The 19,690-nt window shown below is 36.8% G+C and overlaps 1 protein-coding gene across 2 annotated transcripts in view; it reads right to left on the reverse strand.

Moving 5' to 3' along the window:
- The window catches only part of LOC138388332 (terminal uridylyltransferase 7), a 63,268-nt gene extending 43,779 nt beyond the window's left edge, over nucleotides 1-19,489 (reverse strand). For both annotated transcript variants that reach the window (XM_069476291.1, XM_069476290.1), the window contains exons 1-10: nucleotides 19,450-19,489; nucleotides 17,769-18,319; nucleotides 13,166-13,347; nucleotides 12,513-12,629; nucleotides 11,832-12,009; nucleotides 9,555-9,643; nucleotides 7,693-7,744; nucleotides 6,675-6,744; nucleotides 5,739-5,865; nucleotides 4,434-4,553 (exon numbers count right to left, since the gene is read on the reverse strand). In XM_069476291.1, the coding sequence (XP_069332392.1) occupies nucleotides 4,434-4,553; nucleotides 5,739-5,865; nucleotides 6,675-6,744; nucleotides 7,693-7,744; nucleotides 9,555-9,643; nucleotides 11,832-12,009; nucleotides 12,513-12,629; nucleotides 13,166-13,347; nucleotides 17,769-18,288 (1,455 nt within the window). In that variant the 5' untranslated portion in view covers nucleotides 18,289-18,319; nucleotides 19,450-19,489. The remainder of the gene's footprint in view (nucleotides 1-4,433; nucleotides 4,554-5,738; nucleotides 5,866-6,674; nucleotides 6,745-7,692; nucleotides 7,745-9,554; nucleotides 9,644-11,831; nucleotides 12,010-12,512; nucleotides 12,630-13,165; nucleotides 13,348-17,768; nucleotides 18,320-19,449) is intronic.
- Between the last annotated feature and the right edge of the window lie 201 nt (nucleotides 19,490-19,690).

The raw sequence follows: 19,690 nt of genomic DNA on the forward strand, positions 1-19,690 counted from the left end.
TCTTTTTTAAGGTTTCTACCTCTCAGTTTATATTAATATTACCCAGCTGTACTTGCATGTCATCCATTTTTTCCATTAGAGCCTTAAGTATATTAATCATGGTTAGTTTAAATTCCTGGTCTAACTTCAATACCCCTGCCATATCTGAGTTTGGTTCTGATACTTACTCTGTCTCATCAAAGTGTGCTTTTTGCCTTTTAGCTTACTTTGTAATTTTTGGTTGAAAGCTTGACATGATGAACAGGGTAAGAGGAACTGAGGCAAATAGGCTTGGCTTTTAGTGGAGCTAGGAGTTAGGCTACGTTAGGCTCTTACATTCCCCTCGAGGGCAGACTATTTTTGTTTTGTTTTTTTTTTAAATAGAGGCGGGGTCTCACTGTCCTCAAGCTGGTGTCAGAACCCCTGAGCTGCAGCTATCCTCCCACCTTGGCCTCCCAGAAAGCTAGGATTACAGGCGTGAGCCACCAAGCCCGGCCTAGGGCAGACTATTGTTAAGATGAACAGAATGTTCAGGCTGTACTTCTCAATGACTACTTTTCCTCCCACACTGCCAGAAGCATTAGGCATTTTTCTTAGATCTTCGCCTTCAAAACTTGGTGGTATTCCTATAGGAAAAAGCTCATAAAATTTGGGGGAAGCCCTAAGAATGGGAGGAGTTTCTAACTCTCAAGCTTATCCAAACAAAGGCTCTAGGAATTTGTCAACTACACTAAATATTTCTATCCTGGTACTGGCTCCGGTGGGAGGATTCTGCTTCTAGGCTTCTGTTCTAACAAGCTATGCTTCACCATATTAGCCTGGTCTCCGGTTTGGAGAACAGTGATTTGCCCCATGACCTCAATTAGATGATGGATCTACGAAGAGTTGTTGATTTTCACTTTGTTCAGTTTTGTTCTTGTTGTGAGGACGGGAGTGACAATTTGCATGCTGCTTTCAGGCAGAACTAGACTGGTTTAGGAGTCGGCCAGAGACACGTTGAGTTTTTACACAGAATTAAAGGTTCCACTTCTCTGTTACTTTCCTTCTGGTCCCCCCTTCCCTTATTTTCTGGTGGCCCTGGTTCCTCTGGCCAGAAAGAGGCCTTTATTTGCTTTTATCAGAGTTGCCTTTAGGGGTAGAGCCACAGAAAAACAGGAAACTCACTCTGTGTGTTGGTCACTTGCTCCAAATTTTGACTTCCCTCCAAAGTCTGTTTGCATTTGTTCAGTCTGCAGGACATTCATACTATTGTTTTTGTATTTTGTCCAGAGTTCATAGTTGTTATCTGTAGATGGCTCACTTGGTTAGGAGTTCACACCTCCATACCATTTAAGTGGAACTTGACATTCTATTGAAGGAGAAAAGGACTAACATGTGTTCTCCTACCTTGCTTCTGGAGCTTTATATTCATTATCTCATTTAAGGTTCAGAATGACACTGACACTCAGAAATTAAACTTGCTCAAGGTCACAAGGATGTAAGTGTTGTCAAACTTTAAAACTATTCTTTTTTCTACTACATTATCTGGCATCCCTAAAGTATGAGTAACTGTTTGGTAAGGATTTGCTTTGTATAATACAAAATAAGTCAGATTCCAAATAGTATCTACTAGGAAACCAGTAACATACTGTACTAGGTAAAAAATGCTGAAAAGACATCTAAACCTATTCACCATTCACAACTTTGATTGTGATTAACTTTACTCACATCAAGATCTCATGACAATAAAATGGGAATTTTGATTGGGAGTAAAAGTTGGAAGGGACAGATTCCAACATGGAAGAGATTTGAGTAGGCTGGAACAGAATGGCTAAAAGATTTTTCAAATGACAGATCAGAGCACAGAGGCACACTACACTAAACTTGACAGAGAATTTAGTCTTGTTTATCTTCGTATTTCCTTCAGGGACAAGCACAATGACAAGTATACACAATGCTTTAAAGATACTGAAACACTTAACAGTTTAGATACTTCCATATACACAATGATGAGGGCCTCCTTTGTTTTTCTGCAAAAATAAGGTACTGAATAAATATTAATTCCTTTCTCCTCACTTACTTTATATTTTAGATTAAGACTCTGGCAGAAACCAGCAAAACAATGCCTGACAAGTTTAAAATGCTGAAAACTACAGATCATTTTGGTTCAGGTAGTAGACTTTACCTTTTTTTTTTTTTTTTTGAGACAGAGTCTCTCTCTGTTGCCCAGGCTAGAGTGAGTGCCGTGGCGTCAGCCTAGCTCACAGCAACCTCAAACTCCTGAGCTCAAGGGATCCTCCTGTCTCAGCCTCCCAAGTAGCTGGGACTACAGGCATGCGCCACCATGCCCGGCTAATTTTTTCTATATATATTTTTAGCTGTCCATATAATTTCTTTCTATTTTTAGTAGAGATGGGGTCTCGCTCTTGCTCAGGCTGGTCTCGAACTCCTGAGCTCAAACGATCCGCCCACCTCGGCCTCCCAGAGTGCTAGGATTACAGGCGTGAGCCACCGCGCCCGGCCAGACTTTACCTTTTTTAATCCACAGAATTCAATCCAGTATTTGATCACCACATACCTGTTTTTGTCATTAAATCTTGAATAAATAAATGACACAATCAAAATCAAATTCAGTGTCACTTTAGAGAGTTTCCAGTATTACTGTCAAGGAAGTCATATACAGGCGACAGAAAAGGGTATTCATACTACTTAAGTAAGCACATCCTGAGGAGAATCTCATTGTAAGACAAACACCTATTTCCCTGCAGCCTGACAACAATGAGACAGGATCAGGACACATGAAGAGGCAGATCTCACTCAGTAAGACAGCAGTGAACAAGCCAATAGAATCAACTTGCTCCAAGGCTCTTTTAGGTACAGGAGTCCAACTGGTTTAGTTCCATCCTAAACTACTCTCTCTTGGATCAAAGTGAATGGAAAATCTCAAAGACTTTCACAGATTCCTACCTGGGTCTGGTGGAAAGGGCTATTTATCAACTAAGAGTTGACTGTTCTCTAACTCTTTTTTCCACCAGGAGAGCAGTCTGGTAGAGATACCCTCTCTCAGTCCTAAATTCTTCCATTTCAGTACCATAGGCAAAGAAAGCTACCTTTAGGCAACTAGGATACACAGCATACTGTGATCCCTTGGGCCAGGACAGAGCTTTACAGATAGCTTATTCTACTTCAGTCTTTATTCTCAAGGCCTGGCAAATGAAAGTCCCTGCTTAATCTCAATTTATTAAGTATAAAGGAAAAATCCGTTATAATTATTTTTTTATATGTGCCCATAGCTAAGAACTGATGTTCTAGAACATACCCTACTTAAATGATGAGAGAAACCTGTGTGCAGTAAGATGAAAAGTAGTTAAAATATCCAATGTGCCAAAGTAAGCTTTTCACAAAGGGAGTCGTTCTATAAAATAAATGTATACTTAACAGTTTGTCAAGATAACACCTAGGGATTGAAAATAAGGTTAAGAGGATGGGAATAACATCATTCTGACTCAGATGGGCTCTTCTTAAATCTTATTTGAACAAATCAACTCAACATTAATTTATCAAGAAAGTTGTCACATTAATGAATTCTAATCCATCTCAAAGGTAATACTCAAATATTATTCAAGAGGTGATTTTTTTTTTAAAGACACGGGGTTGGAGTGCAGTGGTGTGATCATAGCTCACTGCAGCCTTGAACTCCTGGGCTCAAGCAATACTCCTGCCCCAGTCTCCCAAGTAGCTGAGACTACAGGCATGCATTATCATGCCTGGCTAATTTTTGTTATTTTTTGTAGAGACGAGGTCTCACTATATTGCCTAGGCTGGTCTTACACTCTTGGGCCCAAGTGATCCTCTGGCCTCAGCATCCCAAAAAGCTGGGATTATAGGCATGAGCCACTGCACCCAGCTAAGAGGTAACTATTAAGCTCTGCATCCTGTGCTACAGGTAGCAATCTCAATGCTTCTATTTTCTTTTGTTTTACAGATTAAGGAGACAAATAAGAGACTAGAAACAGAAGGTAAGTTACAGTGAACCAAATGTTTCTTATAGTCTGTCTGAGGGTGGTATGTAAATTCAAGTATCAATTTAGAAAACTGTACCCAAAGAAAGAATGTACCAAATGATAAATTTAGTACAGGGTCACAGTTTCTTGTCTGAAACCCTCAGGACCATATGTGTTTCAAAAATTAAGAGATTCTGCACTCTAGAAAGGCAGTAATAGCCCTAGCAGGATACAGGGGCAGTATCTTGAAAGCAAACACATTAATATTTTGGAAGTGAAAGGTATACATATTTACACTAGTAGACGAAATCCTTGTCAGTTCTTGTTAGGTGTTTAGATTTTGAAATTATACAAAACCTAATTGTGGGTCTGTAATAAAATCAGTATACATAAGCAACATATATATATATATATATTTTGAGCAAAATATGTATAATCAAAAAAGATGTATAAGCAAAAAAAGTTGTATACCCATGATCCTAGATAAACAGGCAAAAGAGGTTCTTTCCTCTGCTGAAGAAAAAAAATGGCCATCAGGGCAAACACATAAGGTGGCAGACCTCCTTCCTCAGGGCGATCTATACTGCAAAGCTACAAACAGAGAAAAAAGGATAAGCATTCCTTTTGTACCAACTTTACATTTACACAATTTGGCCTAAAACCTGTAACTTCATTCTCATGTTTTACATGATTTACAATGATTCCTCAGAATGTAACAGCAGGGTGACAAAATATACAACTTCTTTATACTTTTGCAGACACCAAATATTGTGGTTTTTAGTGACAGTTTCAATTTCAAATATTTAATCCTGTTAAGTATACTTACTCCTGAAGGGCCCTAAAATATTATTTGCTATTTCATTTTTTCATACCCACAGTAAATCCATTCACTTACTTAAAACACATGTTCATGAAGTAAAAATGATGCTTCGGTTCCAAGTGCAAGCCAACTGGACTTCCTAACCTACAGCCTTACAAATGCATGCTTTGGTCACAAAGGCCATTTGGGGAGTGAATGTGGGCAAACTCATTAGCACTAAGGAAAATACAAATAATAACTAAAAAAGCATGTTCTACTTTGTGATAAAGCAGAAAGTAGTTTTCAAAGGAAGGCATATTGTAATTATCATTCCCCTAGTGAATGGGGCATCCTCTGTTCATCCTGGATCCCAGAAATAGGAACTATCTATTGTTACTACTATACCTGAATCAGTAAAGCTTTTACTTTTTTCTATAAAGTACATACACAGAACCTCAACTTGATAATCATGATCCGACCTTACATTTTGGGGGAATGTTAAATGCTCTCTTGTTTATCAGAGCATTTCAATTGGGGTACTATATTTAAAACATCATAGAAATGTGAGCAAGAACAGATACAGTGTCTTTCGTTTTTTCTGGAGTCTCTGTATGTTATTGGAAATGATATGAGAAGCTTTATCTCAACCTTTCCTGTGCCTAAGAATCACCTTGGCAAACTGGTTAAAATGCAAATTCTTGGGCCATATCCTGTGGGATTTGACCCACAAATCAGATTTTTAATATGTACTATAAATCATTTGATCTTTTGACCAATATTGTTAAAGTAAAATAGAAACACTAAATCTCCCTTCTGTACACATTAACGTTTCTGTTCCAATATTCAGATGCTTTCCCTTTTGATGTCTATAAATATGCATCTAAATGCTTAAGATTAAATTAGTGAGTAAAAAAATCAAAGCATACTGCTTATGAATACATATAACGTATTCATGCATTTAAAGAATTCAAACCTACCTTTGCCCAATACCTAAATGCAATCACCAAAGGAACCAGCTTTGGCTCTAGTTTTCCGAGGGCAGTTAAATGCTTCGTTGTCAGACAAGCATTTTCATTTCCTGCACTCACTTTACAAACAAGATCACTGGCAGGGGTGAGGGGTGAGAATGGGAAGGAAAAGGAGAAAGAATAAAAGTGTTATACAGGCCTCAGGTATCTTTTACACCAATAGCTAATTTACACTGATAATAAATACCTAAAAAATGAAAAAAAGCTTAAAGTAAAAAATTTACTAACACTTTATAGGGCATTTAAGAAATTGGATTTTAAAAAAAGATATGGAAGCTATTTTCTAAGTAAATTTTATCTTGCTGAACTAGAACTTTGTGTTGTCAAACATTAAAAAACTATTTTGAGGTGGAAATGCAAATAAGGAAAATATTATAAAACGTTTCAAATGGGAGCATGATTCACCTTTGTAATAGTACGAGTGTTTTCCCAAGAGTTGGAGGAATCTGCCTAATGAAGAATTATTATAGCCTACAAACCACCCATTTACACTAGTGATAGTAATGCTCTCAGACCGAGAGATACACGGGTGAATTTCACACTAACTGTTACTCAGCACTGCCACAAATGCTGCTAAAAACAATGGCAAATAAAGGTGATGAGAGCAAGTAACCATTTGATAAGGCTGTTTTTTACCTAGTTCATATGGGTCAAAATGCTTCCTTCCTACATTTTTTTCTATTAAGTAATTTTATTCTTTTAAAATAGAAGATTTGCCCTTCTTGCATCAAAATGCCAAAAGTATAAGAAGAACGCTAGTGGGAAATATGTGTGATAAGCATATAAAAAGTTTACAATTCTAGAAATTGGACACTAGGATTTAGTAAAGTACTTGTGCTTTTGGCAAGTCAATAGTTAATAAATAAGCAGCTTAAAGAAACAGACCTTTGCTTTTCTCTGCACACCACCACTGGTACCCTAGCATGGAAATCTGCATCAACATCAATAAAAGAGTCTGAAGAAAGCAGAAAAAAAAAATTAAGTAGGTTAATTAAAGCTTTGGTTAAAAGCAGAACCAGATAAAGTACAAGTACCAGTTGTGACTTATCTGTTTGGCCTTTTGAAAGACCACTACTAAATAAAGATCTGAAATGACTTGAAAAGGAAAAAAATATTACATTCAAAAATCAAGTAATCATATTAATTTAGAATCTTTATTTTGCAAAGCTAATGTTTAATTAGAAAAGACTATATCATTGGATCAGAACATTAAATGTTTTGTGGATAACATAATTAGAAATATGGGTAAGACATTAAAAAACAAAATTGCTACAAAAGCTCCTAAAATGTTCAGTGTTAAAGTATGTATTGATTGAAGTAAAAAAAAAATGTTTAAATATTTTATTAAACCAAAACAAGAAGGATGGGGCTGACTAATCCAAGGGATGAGCCAGTTTGATGAGGCCTATGTAAAGCACAAAAAGGCACAAAGCCCCAAGTTGGACATTATACTGGACACCTGATAAACCTAAATGGGAACTCAGCATATTCATTAATCAGGGCATTTACCATTAATCAGGGTATTAGTATTTGCACCTATTTACCATTTGTAAAATATTAATTTTAACCATGGAATAAAGCAGATTATCCTTTAGTTTTACACTGAAGAGTAAATTTTACATACTTTGCATTTCTTAGTCACATCTAGGACTCATTTAACCGCCACATATAGTAACATTATCATCAAGCTAAAAGCTTTACTTTCGAAACGGTTATTCTGCATAGAACTACTAACAGGACTCTAACTAGTTAATAATTCATGGGCATTTGCTTTGGTTTTTTGCTTTGTCTATTACTGATGAGTAATTTTAAAAATGTGACTTCCTATTTTTAAGTTTGAGAAATAAGATATATCCAAATTATAGACAAAAGAAAAATTTTAAAATGTGGAATTTGGCCTTACCACTGTTCTTTAAACATTCTTGAACAAGTAAGAGGACATCTGGCTGAGACATCTAGGAAATAAATCAATGAATACATGAAATAATCCCTAAGTATTTTTGTTTCACTGATGTAATACAGTCATCTGAAGTTCCCCAAATTGCCTTCCAACTTAGAAATGCACATTGCTACCAGAGTGAAGAAATTAACATTATGCTGTATGCACGTGTCACAGACAGACAGATGAACACCAAACAAGGATGAGCATGGGCAAAAGAGACCTACTACACAGTAAACTACTGATTAACTACTTCTTGAGGTAATTTCCTCTAAGCAAATCTTAAAGTGGTAGCTGGAAATTTACTAAACTGCTAACAGTATCACCTCTCACTCTGCAAAACTACTGCAATAGACAGCTTACTGGTCCCAGCTCCAGTACTGCCTTCCTACAATCCTTGTTCCACACTGGAATGAGAACCATATAAAATCATAAACTGGATTCTTAAAACTCTTAATGACTTCTTACTGCTCTTAGGTCATAATAAAATTCTTTACCATGGCCTACACAATCCTGCATGTGGGGCCCCAGCCTATCTCTCCATCATAACCTCATACTCTTCTTATCCTTGGTCCCTTCACCACATCCATATAACATTTCTTTGAGCTTCTTGAATATGCCAAGCTCCTTATTGATTTAGGTGTTTGCAAATGCTGTTCCCTCTATCCCTTGCCAGGCTCCTATTCATCTTTTGGAGCTCAGATTAAATGTTTTCTCTTCAAAGAGGCCTTCATGACTTTTGTATCTCTGCACAGTCCTTGCTTTCTACCATTGAACCTTGTTTCCCTGTACAGCTCTCACTATAATTAATTATGCTGGTAATTACTTATCTCCTTCACTAGACACGAGTTTCAGGAAAGAAGAACCATTTCTGTTTTGTCCATTATAATCCAGTATAATGCCTACCACATGAAGGATTTAGTAAATATTTGCTAAATGAATGAATACCAGATCAAAATAACTGCTATGGCTGGTAAATCACTGATCAGAATTTAAAGTTAAAAGAATAGTAAGATATATTGGTTAGCTGATCAGGTATCTATACCAGTCAGGTATAAGTAGAATAGTTGGGGCTGGGACCCCAGAATCTGGGTTTTTAACAAGCAACTCAAATGACTGCACATAGATCATAAAGTGCCTTCCAGTTCTTTTTTCTTTTCTTCTTTTTTTTAAGAGATGGGGTCTCAATATGCTGCCCAAACTGGAGTGCAGCGGTTAATCACAAGCATGATCATAGTGCATTATAGCCTCAATCTCCCAGGCTCAAGTGATCCTCCTGTCTGAGCTCCAGAGTAGCTGGAACTACAGGTATGTACCAGTTTTAAAATTCTGACTCATCGATGTCTTTTTGAATCATGTTTAAACCAGAAATCCAGGCTAGGTATGGTTCTTTAAAAGCTTAATTATTTTAACAAAATAAGTACATAAAAAGAGGAAACTCAGGAGCTAATTAAGCTTTCAAGTCATAAATGTTTACATATCTATACTGTTTAAAATCTGAATTCCTTTCATGCCATTGGAAAGTCGATTTTACTAAGAGAATTTAGTTTTTTTAGATTAACAGAACCTAAATAGATTCACATGATTAAAAAAAAAAAACAGTGTTAGAAGCATAAAAGATCTGTAGAGTAAAATAAGTATGAAAATTTTTAAAAATGCTTTGAAACCATAGGTAGGAAGAAGACATAAAAATGGAAATTTTTGGAAAGAAAACTGCCATTACAGTTAAAGTATCTTCTAATATCTAAAATATATTCATAAACAGTTCACATTTGAAAGAATTTCCATACCACTCTGAAAATCCCAACATTTCATTTTTTACTTACAATGGCTGGAAATTGAATGTCAATGTTTACATCCGAATTTTTGAAACCCAAACTGCTACAGGATGACCCATATAATCTTAGAGAACAATCTAAAAAAATAAATAAAAGTCACAAATAAAGTAAAATATCTCAAAAGTTATAACAAAACACTGCTATTTCAGAAACAGAGCCAATTACAATTATGCACAGTGGCAGGTAGGCTCAGGAGCCTAGCCCTGGCCTGGAGCTGGGAGTGTGGCCGGAATGAAGCTCAGGCTGTGGGGCCACAGCTCCATGTCCTTGCTTGCCTGTCCCCATGGCTCACTGGCCTGCCTGCCACTGTAAATGAATAAATAAAACACACAAAAGCAAAATTTTGTTTAGGTCTGGCATAAACAAAGGACAGGAATAGGTGGCTCCTTCGCTCTTCTCTTAATTTTACTTAATAGAGAAGACCGTATGAACTGTGGTTTAGCTTAATAGCCATCCATTTCATGCAAGTTATAAAACATGTAAAATTCCTATATTATCATGCTCACATTATGTGCAGAAAACAGTATCTGAAATGACTTTTAAAATGTAAACCATGATGTCTTTGCTTTACATTTATAACCCTGATTCAAGAGCTAATACAAATATTTCTTTTTACCTTTTGGAAGCAGACATACTATAATTTATTATAAACAGCATGTTTAAAACAGTAATAACAAAAATAGTCTTTCGACATAAAGTTATTTTTTAATTTGAATTACTCATTATATTATGAACAAAAAGCATTTGACAGAACAATCCCTTTAGAAAAACTTTTGAAAACTAATTATAATATCACTGATATAATTTAAAATGCTACTTCACTCTACAGAGGAAGGTGCATGTGTATATGTGTACTACCTATATTTATGACATTTATTTTCAATATTTTACTACTGTTGTGCCAAAATATTATCCTTTCTCATCAGAGCTTTTTATTTTTTGAGGTTTGCTAATTCAACTGATTTATTTGGGTTTTAATACTTTTTCATAACAAAGTACATTTAATTCTACACAGAATTCTATAGCAAAAATCATCAAAATCACAATTGAGTTTGCAGGAGATACCTATAATGAAATGAATGGCTTCTCTCCCCTTATTCTTATGAAAGTATACATGTTATAATTACTATACGTATCATCTTTCTCTCTCTTTTTTTTTTTTTAAAGAGACAAGGTCTCATTCTATGTCCCAGGCTGGAGTAAAGCAGAGCAATCACAGCTCACTGTAACCTTGAATTCCTGGGCTAAAGTGATCCTCTCACCTCAGCCTTCCAAGTAGCTAGGACTACAGGCACACATCCCCAAGTCCAGCTAATTTTTAAACTTTTGTAGAGACAGGGTCTTACTATGTTGCCCAGGCTAGTCTCAAACTCCCGGCCTCAAGTAATCCTTCCATCTTAGCCTTCCCAAAGTGCTGGGATTACAGGTGTTAGCCAACCTGCCCAGCCTCTATGATCTTTCAGTAGAACAAATAGTTCTAACCCTAGCTATGGATCAGAAGTACTTGTAGTAATTTTCTAGAAGTAGCTGTCCCTGGCTCCACAGATAATTATGATGCACAGCAAGAATTAAGAATAATTAACCTATTCCAATCATTTACCTACACATGAATAACAGGGTGTGTATGTGTATGTGTGTGCGTGTGTGTGCCCATGCAGGGGCAGGGGTTGTTGCTGTCAAGGACTGACAGCAGCTGTGCCAGGCATTTACCATACCCAGCCTCAAATTTTCATTAAGTAACATACTCCAAATACTATGCCCCCCCAAGCCAAGGATCTAAAATTAAAAATAGGTAGAAGACAGACATAACTTGGAAAAATAACAATACCCATTATAAATTACTTATAAATTAGTTTTCTAAGCTCATTTTAGATGTTAATATGGTTAAATAAAACCTTTTTTGACATGAACAACCTAAAAATAATTTCAAGATACTTTTTTTGATTTTAACTCAAAATATTGTGTCGATTAAATGGGGAGAAAGGTAAACAAGTAAACAAATATACACAAAGAGTCCCATAGTACCCCAATGAGGCATTCAACTAAAGTTCATGCACACAATGAAATTTATAATGAAAACAGGTTTATAATGACAATACACATGAGAAAGTCTTTGTTACTTTGGGGGAAGCCAGGAAAAACAAAAATACAAAAACCAAGAGCTTCAGAACATGGCAAACGAAATTGTATTGGCTGAAAATTACAGTGGTAGGAAAAATGAATAAGGTAATTTTAGGTAGCTAAATAGAAAAATCTAGAAAATACCTGGTAACTTGTGTTGGAACACATTTTCCATGATACGTTTAATTTCTAGCCTCTGTCCCAAGTTCTCATTGTGCAAGCCAAACTCCTGTACCACTTTGTCAATAGCAATGCCAATTGCATTTATCTGGGAGGGTGCCGGCGGGGGTAATGTAGTGAGCAATTCTTCCTCCTGCTTCTCCTTTTAAGATGAAAAGTTGAGATTAAAAATGACTTACACACAATTTTAACCTTCTACCATTCACTGAGACAACATCCTATAAAATTTTCTGGAGTCCTTTTCTTAGCCCCCCTTCTCATCTTAGCTGTGTTACTCTTCATCCTATTAAACATATAAATACTTCTTTATGCCTACAATATGGATCAGTGATAACAGAATGGGCAGGAGGAAGGAGAAGAGAACCAGCAATGATAAACTGATTATTTGCTTATTACAGGGACAAGGACATATACCTAGGTCCTATTAATGACTTTATGCATCCCGATACTGAAGGAAATTCATAAGACTGCCCAGCAAAACACATATGACCAGTATAAAGTATTTTGGCTAAAATAAATTCAATAAATAAAGTAGTATAAAGTAGTAAAGTTATCAATTTTATAGCCTTAAGAAGAAGAAAGCCACAAAGATGACAAGTAATAACTCACAGGTAAGCATATTTGTTTGGGTGACATTAAACCTACCTTGATGTTTTTCTTGTGCCTCTTCTCTTTGATATGCTTATGGGCAAATGCAACCGATTCAATTAAAACATCACAGAGTTTGCAGGTGTACTTTGCTGTAGGGTAGTTTCGTGGTCGCTATAATATGAAGAGATTGGTATATATATGAATTCATTTATACATATATGTACATAAATAAACATACGTATCTCCAAACATACAGGTAAACAGAATTAGCCAGAAAATTATTTCCCCCTCAGCATTTTTTTTTTTTTTTAGATACAGGGACTCACTATGTTGCCCAGGCTGGACTGCAGTAGCTATTCACAGGCATGATCAGTGCACACACTATGGCCTCAAACTCCTGGGCTCAAGTGACCCTCCTGTCTCAACCTCCCAAGTAGTTGGTACTACAGTTGTGCCAACATGCCCAGCTTCTCCTTCACTTTCAAAATTGTTACCTATTATTGTTTCGCTTTATCATTATCCTAATTGTCATTTTAAGTATAACAGCAATTACTCTTAATTGTGTAAGATAACACTGAATATCACTTTTAACTTTTAGTGCCTAAATACTGATAGGATACTTTATTCATCAAAGCATGTACTCTCAATTACTAATATAGCTTAAACCAAAACAAGGATTTTAATAAACATATGTACAAAGATGTTACCCTCTTTAGCCTTTCAATGCAGTCTCTTTTCAATCGCTCCTCAGCCTGCTGTAAGCCCAGTAGCTCCTTCGTTGAAAGTACAGATTCATCAATCACAGGGCCTTCCAAGTCTCCGTCCTGCTCATTTTCCTCATTTCTGGTCCTCCGTGGCTTCCTAGGTCTGGACCTCTGCTTCTTGTTTTCTTAAGTTAGGGGAAAAATATTGTTGGCAATATTGAATAATACCACTCCTGAGTAAAAAACAGAACTTATACCTATATTAATTAAATCATGTGAGAGAATAAATCACATCTGAACTGGAAGCAAAAGGAAAAGTAGCTTTCCCACGGACAAAAAGCTTGAATAGTGTATTCAGGAAGCATATTAATACCTGGAGGCACTGATCCATAGAAACCATCTTTTTGAAAAACTTAATTATCCTCAGAAGGCAAGCATATTTATAATTCGACTATACTTAATATATTACAATACATAATGTACATATATCTAATATACTCTATTTTTTTTTTTTTTTTTTTTTTTTTTTTTGAGACAGAGTCTCACTCTGTTGCCCAGGCTAGAGTGAGTGCCGTGGCGTCAGCCTAGCTCACAGCAACCTCAAACTCCTGGGCTTAAGGGATCCTCCTGTCTCAGCCTCCCGAGTAGCTGGGACTACAGGCATGCACCACCATGCCCGGCTAATTTTTTCTATATATATTTTTAGCTGTCCATATAATTTCTTTCTATTTTTAGTAGAGGTGGGGTCTCGCTCTTGCTCAGGCTGGTCTCGAACTCCTGAGCTCAAACGATCCGCCCACCTCGGCCTCCCAGAGAGCTAGGATTACAGGCGTGAGCCACTGCGCCCGGCCTCTAATATACTCTAGAATACCAAAAAGTACATTTGTTATTCTGATTAAAACCATACACATTTGCTTTCACTTTTTTATAAGTAAATAATCTCCTATAGGGCAAAAATGGACAATGTACATCTGGAGAACTTAGCAATCAACTACATCCGTATCTGCAGTAAAAAAAAAAAAAATCAACCCTTTAGCTGCAAATTTAGCCTTCAATAACACATAATGGGGTCTCTCCATTAACATGAAGTCCAAGCCAAAATTTTATTTACTGAGGACTATTTCCCATTTTATCTTTACTTTTATTTTAGCTTTTTTGAATGGCCTACATACTGAGCATATTTCAAAACAAAAAAACTGGTAGTTGAAATAAAAGTTTTCTCTAAGTACATTTGTTTTTATAAACTTTGCTGTTAGTTCTACAATCTTTATAATCAATAAATGAATCTGTTCTTTTTTTAAACTTCTAACTTTTCAACCTGTCAAACAAAGTAACTGTGGGATTGAACTACAAAAAAATGTTTTAAATAGTTTTGATAACTCCTATCAAGTTCTGAAAAATGAAGCTATTAGTAGTAACACATACGATTAAAATAAATTAGTCCTTGGAAATATAAACCTACTGAAATGCCCTGCATGAGGCAATTCCCCCATCAAGGTTTCAGAGGAACTCATTACCAGTATGGGAAAATTAAGGAAGTGTCAGAAAAAACATAGTTTCAAAAATTCAATCAAAATGGACTGAACAGATAAAATGCTAAAACGTACGTAGTCATTTAAATAAAAAATCAGGCTACCTTAACACTTTCTTCTTAACACCTGCCCTACTCCCACTTAAATTATCATTAATCTTTTAAGGCTAATATTCTTGGTCTGAACAAATTTTTGAGATAAGCACTTCTTTTACTTATCGATGTGTACATTTTCACTTAATTTATTCCTAGTGCTTTTATACAGAGAAGTGGATGGCTACAGAAATTCTGTTGGATGACTATAATAGCAGCTACCATACTGAGTATTATGCAACAGATGTAAAGCAAGCACTGTATATGCACTGCCTCGCTAAATCACTACAGTAACCTGTCATGGATGCTAATATTGTCCCTTTGTACAGATGGGGACAATGCTGGTCTCAGAGGCTAAGTAACTTGTCCAAGGACACATGGCTAAGTCAAAGGACTCATGGGATTTGAAATATAGATTAAAATATAGATGGAATTCTGAAATTCAGCCTTCTATCTAACAATATAAAAACTGAAATTACTAAAATCCCTTCTTGGAACATACTCATTCACATCTAGAATAGACTAGAACAGACAAGGCAATATAACCTTCTGAGTTTCACAGGCCTGCACCGTAAAAACTAACAAATAAAATCTAGCTGGAGGGACTCTTGGAAGGCAAAACTGGGTACTGATGGAAACTTCCCACAATTACTTAGAAGACTACGTGGTTCATTCCAGATTTATTGTAATAAGAATTCTCTATATACAGCATTCTACGTTTCACATATTTTATTTGCATATCGTCCATTATTCCATTCACAAAGGACACATGTATTTGAGTGGATGTTTTCCAGCTAAGATCATTAATGGCATTGTCCCAAATACATTAAATTGGCAATCTAGGACATTTGAGGGATGAGGTAGGAGTAATATAGAACTAAAAAACAGAAGGTAGTACTATATTTTTTTAAAAAAGTAACTCTAACATAATTTTCATTACATCTTCTCACATTGTTTAATGAGATCCTTTTTAGGATCCTTTGACTGTAGTGCAAAGTTTATACTTTAAACCAAATTTCTCTCTACAGTAAATAATGTTATACCCATGTTTAATACTTCTTTTATGAAGATTTTCAAGGGATAGAAGCTGAATAGTTCATTTAGTAACCGAAAGCAGACATCTGTACTTCATATAGAGAAAACATGCGTGATTTTGGATTACCTTCAATAAAGACAATGAATGAAAATGCATTTCCTGTTCAAACATACTTAAAAGCAACTTCTTTATAGTTGTTTTTAAAACCAAATAAATACATATTAAGAGTTTTTTGGTCTGCAAATGGTTCCTTTAAATATGTCTAGTTGCACATTTTTGATCTAATAAACCTTTATTTTTAAAATGCTTTTAAAGATCAACTTCTTTTCTAAAAGTCCAACTTTTGGTAACTAAATTAAATGTCCACATCCCACCTGGACACAGTAATATAGAAATACTTAAATATACATAATTTTTAAAAAAGAAAAACAAATCAACAGCTTAGTTCTCCTCTGTCAAGATTCCAGGTCCGGCGAGGCTGAGTTAATGGCCAGAGAGTTCCTGATTTCAGTTCCACTTTTTAATCTACAACTGTGCATAAGCAGGTCTGGATAAATTTAACCTCTTGGAGCTGCGGCTGCCTAATTTGTAAAATTGTGATTCCACCTTTGAGATATCACAACAGAGTGCTGCATCAGATAACTCCTTCAAGTAATTTCTAGCTTAAAGATTTATATGGCTAAAGTTTTATCTCACCCTACTATTTAATTCCTTTGTAACAGTTCATTCTGTTTCTGCTACTTGATACTGGCATTTACTCCTAATTTTCCTATTAAAAATATAGAACAACAGCACATTTTCCTCCATTTAATATTAACAAGTGCTTGAGATTTTCATTTTTACCACAAGACCTCCTAAAGATTAAAAAATGATCTTTTTCAAGTATTCTACATGCATATTCACAAACTCAAATGGCTTACAGGTAACATATATGAACTGACCACTGTGAGATAACATGAAGAAAAAAGGCCTCTGGAGATCTACAAAGTGTACATATTGCCTGAATGCAATTTAAATTCAAAAAATTTTAAAAGTGCTAGCTAATTTGCAACTCATTCTATATGGCCACTAATAAAGGCTTTCAGCCAATAAAACTACAAGTCCATTTCTCCAAGTATAATTTTCATTTTCACACTAAATATTGTTTCATTTTTTCCATCCAATTTGTAACTTTATTTCATTTCAGTAAATACTATCCATTAGATAAAAATAACATTCCTGTTTATAGAAATCATTGCTACATGGACAAAATCTACTTTTTACCTTTCACAAAAACATATAATGCATCACTTTGAGGCAATTAACCAAGCATGTGAGGGCACTTAGAAATGGGTTTTGGTTTTCCTGAAACCAAACAGCAAAGCTTTTATCTGTATTTCTTATCATGTTTCTCAATCTGTTTGCCATGCTCTCTTTTGAAAAACAAAAATCTTAGGTTATCCTTCTAGGGAGATTCATACACCACCCGAGACACATATCCCTTTTGTGGCAGGAGATATATGTAGTCTATCTTGTTTTTACATCAACAAAATTGTTTTTTAGCTTTATATTATCATTTATACTAAGAACACATGCATTATTCAAATACAAAATTATAATCAAAATTTTAAAAATATATACACACCACTCAGCAATTATGATAAGGTCTCCAAGGAGACATAACCACCCTCTTCTATAAAAAGACACCAAGGGAAAATATTTACTAAAGTAAAATGAACTTTGGGGCAAAGCAAACTTTTAAAGGGTTCAATATATGAAATGTGTAGAAGTTACCCAAATACCACGATAAAAACCCTTAATCACATTAAATAAGTGATCACTTCTTAAAACAGAAAAACTATGAAAAGTTGAAACTGAATTGCTAAAAATAACTAAACTCGTTTGGTTAAAAAGAATAAGACACTGATGACTTAGGAGTTGTAACCTGACAAACTGGAACACATTACCAGGACTTCCTGCTTCCATTTCTGACATGGTTTCAAGGATTGTTAGGTCTTTATGAAACAGTCGTCTTACAGTTCTGCAGCCTCTTGCATCTTGCCATCTATAACCATCTTCAGTTTCTTGAAATGAGTCTTTCCTAGGTCGGCTTGTAACAGGAATTCTAGGTCCAGGTTTGAATTCTCTCCAATTGTCTGAATTACCAGTAAGTTCATCAGCTAGCCATCTCTTACTCTGATCTTTGTGGTTGTCATTTATCCAGGCAGGTTGACTGTAGATTGGATTTTTAAATGCATATGGATTGCTGGAAACAGTATGTGGTCCTTTTCTGGGGGTATTCCCATAATTCCCTGGTGTCATCTTTTTTTTTGGAAGGCCCTTTTCCATTTTACTGATATGGCCTTTAGCATAATCATCCATTATTAAATAATCTTGTTGGGGGTGACCCCTTCTGAAATCATCATCATCCATAGTCCCTCGGTCTTTTGTGCGCTTCACAAAATAAGGTTTTGCTGTATCTCCCATGGTCCTTGACTTCAATTTTCTTACTTTGCACCTGAAAGAAGGTATTTTGGTGAAACATCAAACTGTAACAAGATATCATAACAAGTACACAAAATGGCACATTTATCATACAGAACCCCAAAAGCTTAGAAGACACTCCTCTTTTCCCATTTTGTCTTTTAATACAATTTCTATCACATTCGTAATAATCAGTACATTACCCTAGAAATTAGGAGGCTTAATCCTAATAATATCCTTCATGAAAAGTAGTACTTCTTATTTAGCATGAAAATTAAATCTATGAATAAAAGAAGCTCCTAAAAGTTCCAGAACTGTAGTGTAGTAAAATGTTACTCATACCAAGTCGGTCGCCTTTTACCTATATAAAAGTGCTTTTCTTCAAAGAAAACCTCGTCCCAAGCCAATACTGTTACAAAACTCTCGAAACAGTGTTAAAAAAAAAAAAAAAGTTGGCCTTACTTTTAAGTGTTACACAGTAACCGAAACTTTACGTGAACGAAGTATGCTCCATCTCAACTCCAACAGACCGGCTTCAATCGCTTATGCTACGGAGGGGCTGGGCTCCCGATCAAGGTACCGCTCTAGCCAAAGGGGCTAGGTTTCAGACCAAGGGACAACTCCAGTTAACCTCGCCATTCCTCGTTCTCCAACCTCAGACAAGTTTGGCTTTGTTACGAAAGCAATTCTCTGCGGTATGACATTCCTTTTCGATCCCCATTTGACCGTCCCACCCTCGATCTGCCTCAGTTTCCACCCTTCAGAGCCCGAGGCGGAGAAAGAGGAGGCGTCCCTGCACTCCCGGCCACGAAGCCACCGTGGGGACCAGGAAGCAGGAAGTGACCTGCTGCCTCAATGGGGTTCCGGGGCCCCCTGGCCGGCAAAGGGGCCAGGACCGAGTGCCTAGCCCCAAATCCCTTCTTCTGCCTCCGCACAGTCTGACGCAAAGTGAAGACGCGAACTACAACCCGAGACCTCAGTCCCCGGTGGCCTGGGGACTCTCCGCTCACTCAAACTGGGGCGAGGAGGCCGGCGGAGGATGGAGCCAACGTATCTCCGGGGCCAGGCCCAACCTCTGCTCTGGAGACCAGGGAACCCCTTGCAGACGCAGCCCAGAGGCGAGTCTGGGAGGGACGCGGGGAGAAGACACCCGGGAACACTCACCACCTTTGCCGTGGTCCCCAGCTTATTCCTGTCCCGGCCGGGCTCCCTCTCCGTGTTTTCCTTCGGCCCCACTTCCGGCGCTCAGCGCTGTTTCATTGTTCGTGATTGGGTGCCGGCAGTGCCCACGCCCCAGTGCTCCGCCGCGCACGCCGGAAACGCGCGCAGCGTTCGAAGCACCGCCCATCGCCGCTCCGCCCCGCCCCGCCGCGCCCGGGCCCGCCCGGCCTGGCGCCGCGGGTGT

Source organism: Eulemur rufifrons, chromosome 7 (assembly GCF_041146395.1).
Source record: "Eulemur rufifrons isolate Redbay chromosome 7, OSU_ERuf_1, whole genome shotgun sequence".
Taxonomy (NCBI): Eukaryota; Metazoa; Chordata; class Mammalia; order Primates; family Lemuridae; genus Eulemur; species Eulemur rufifrons.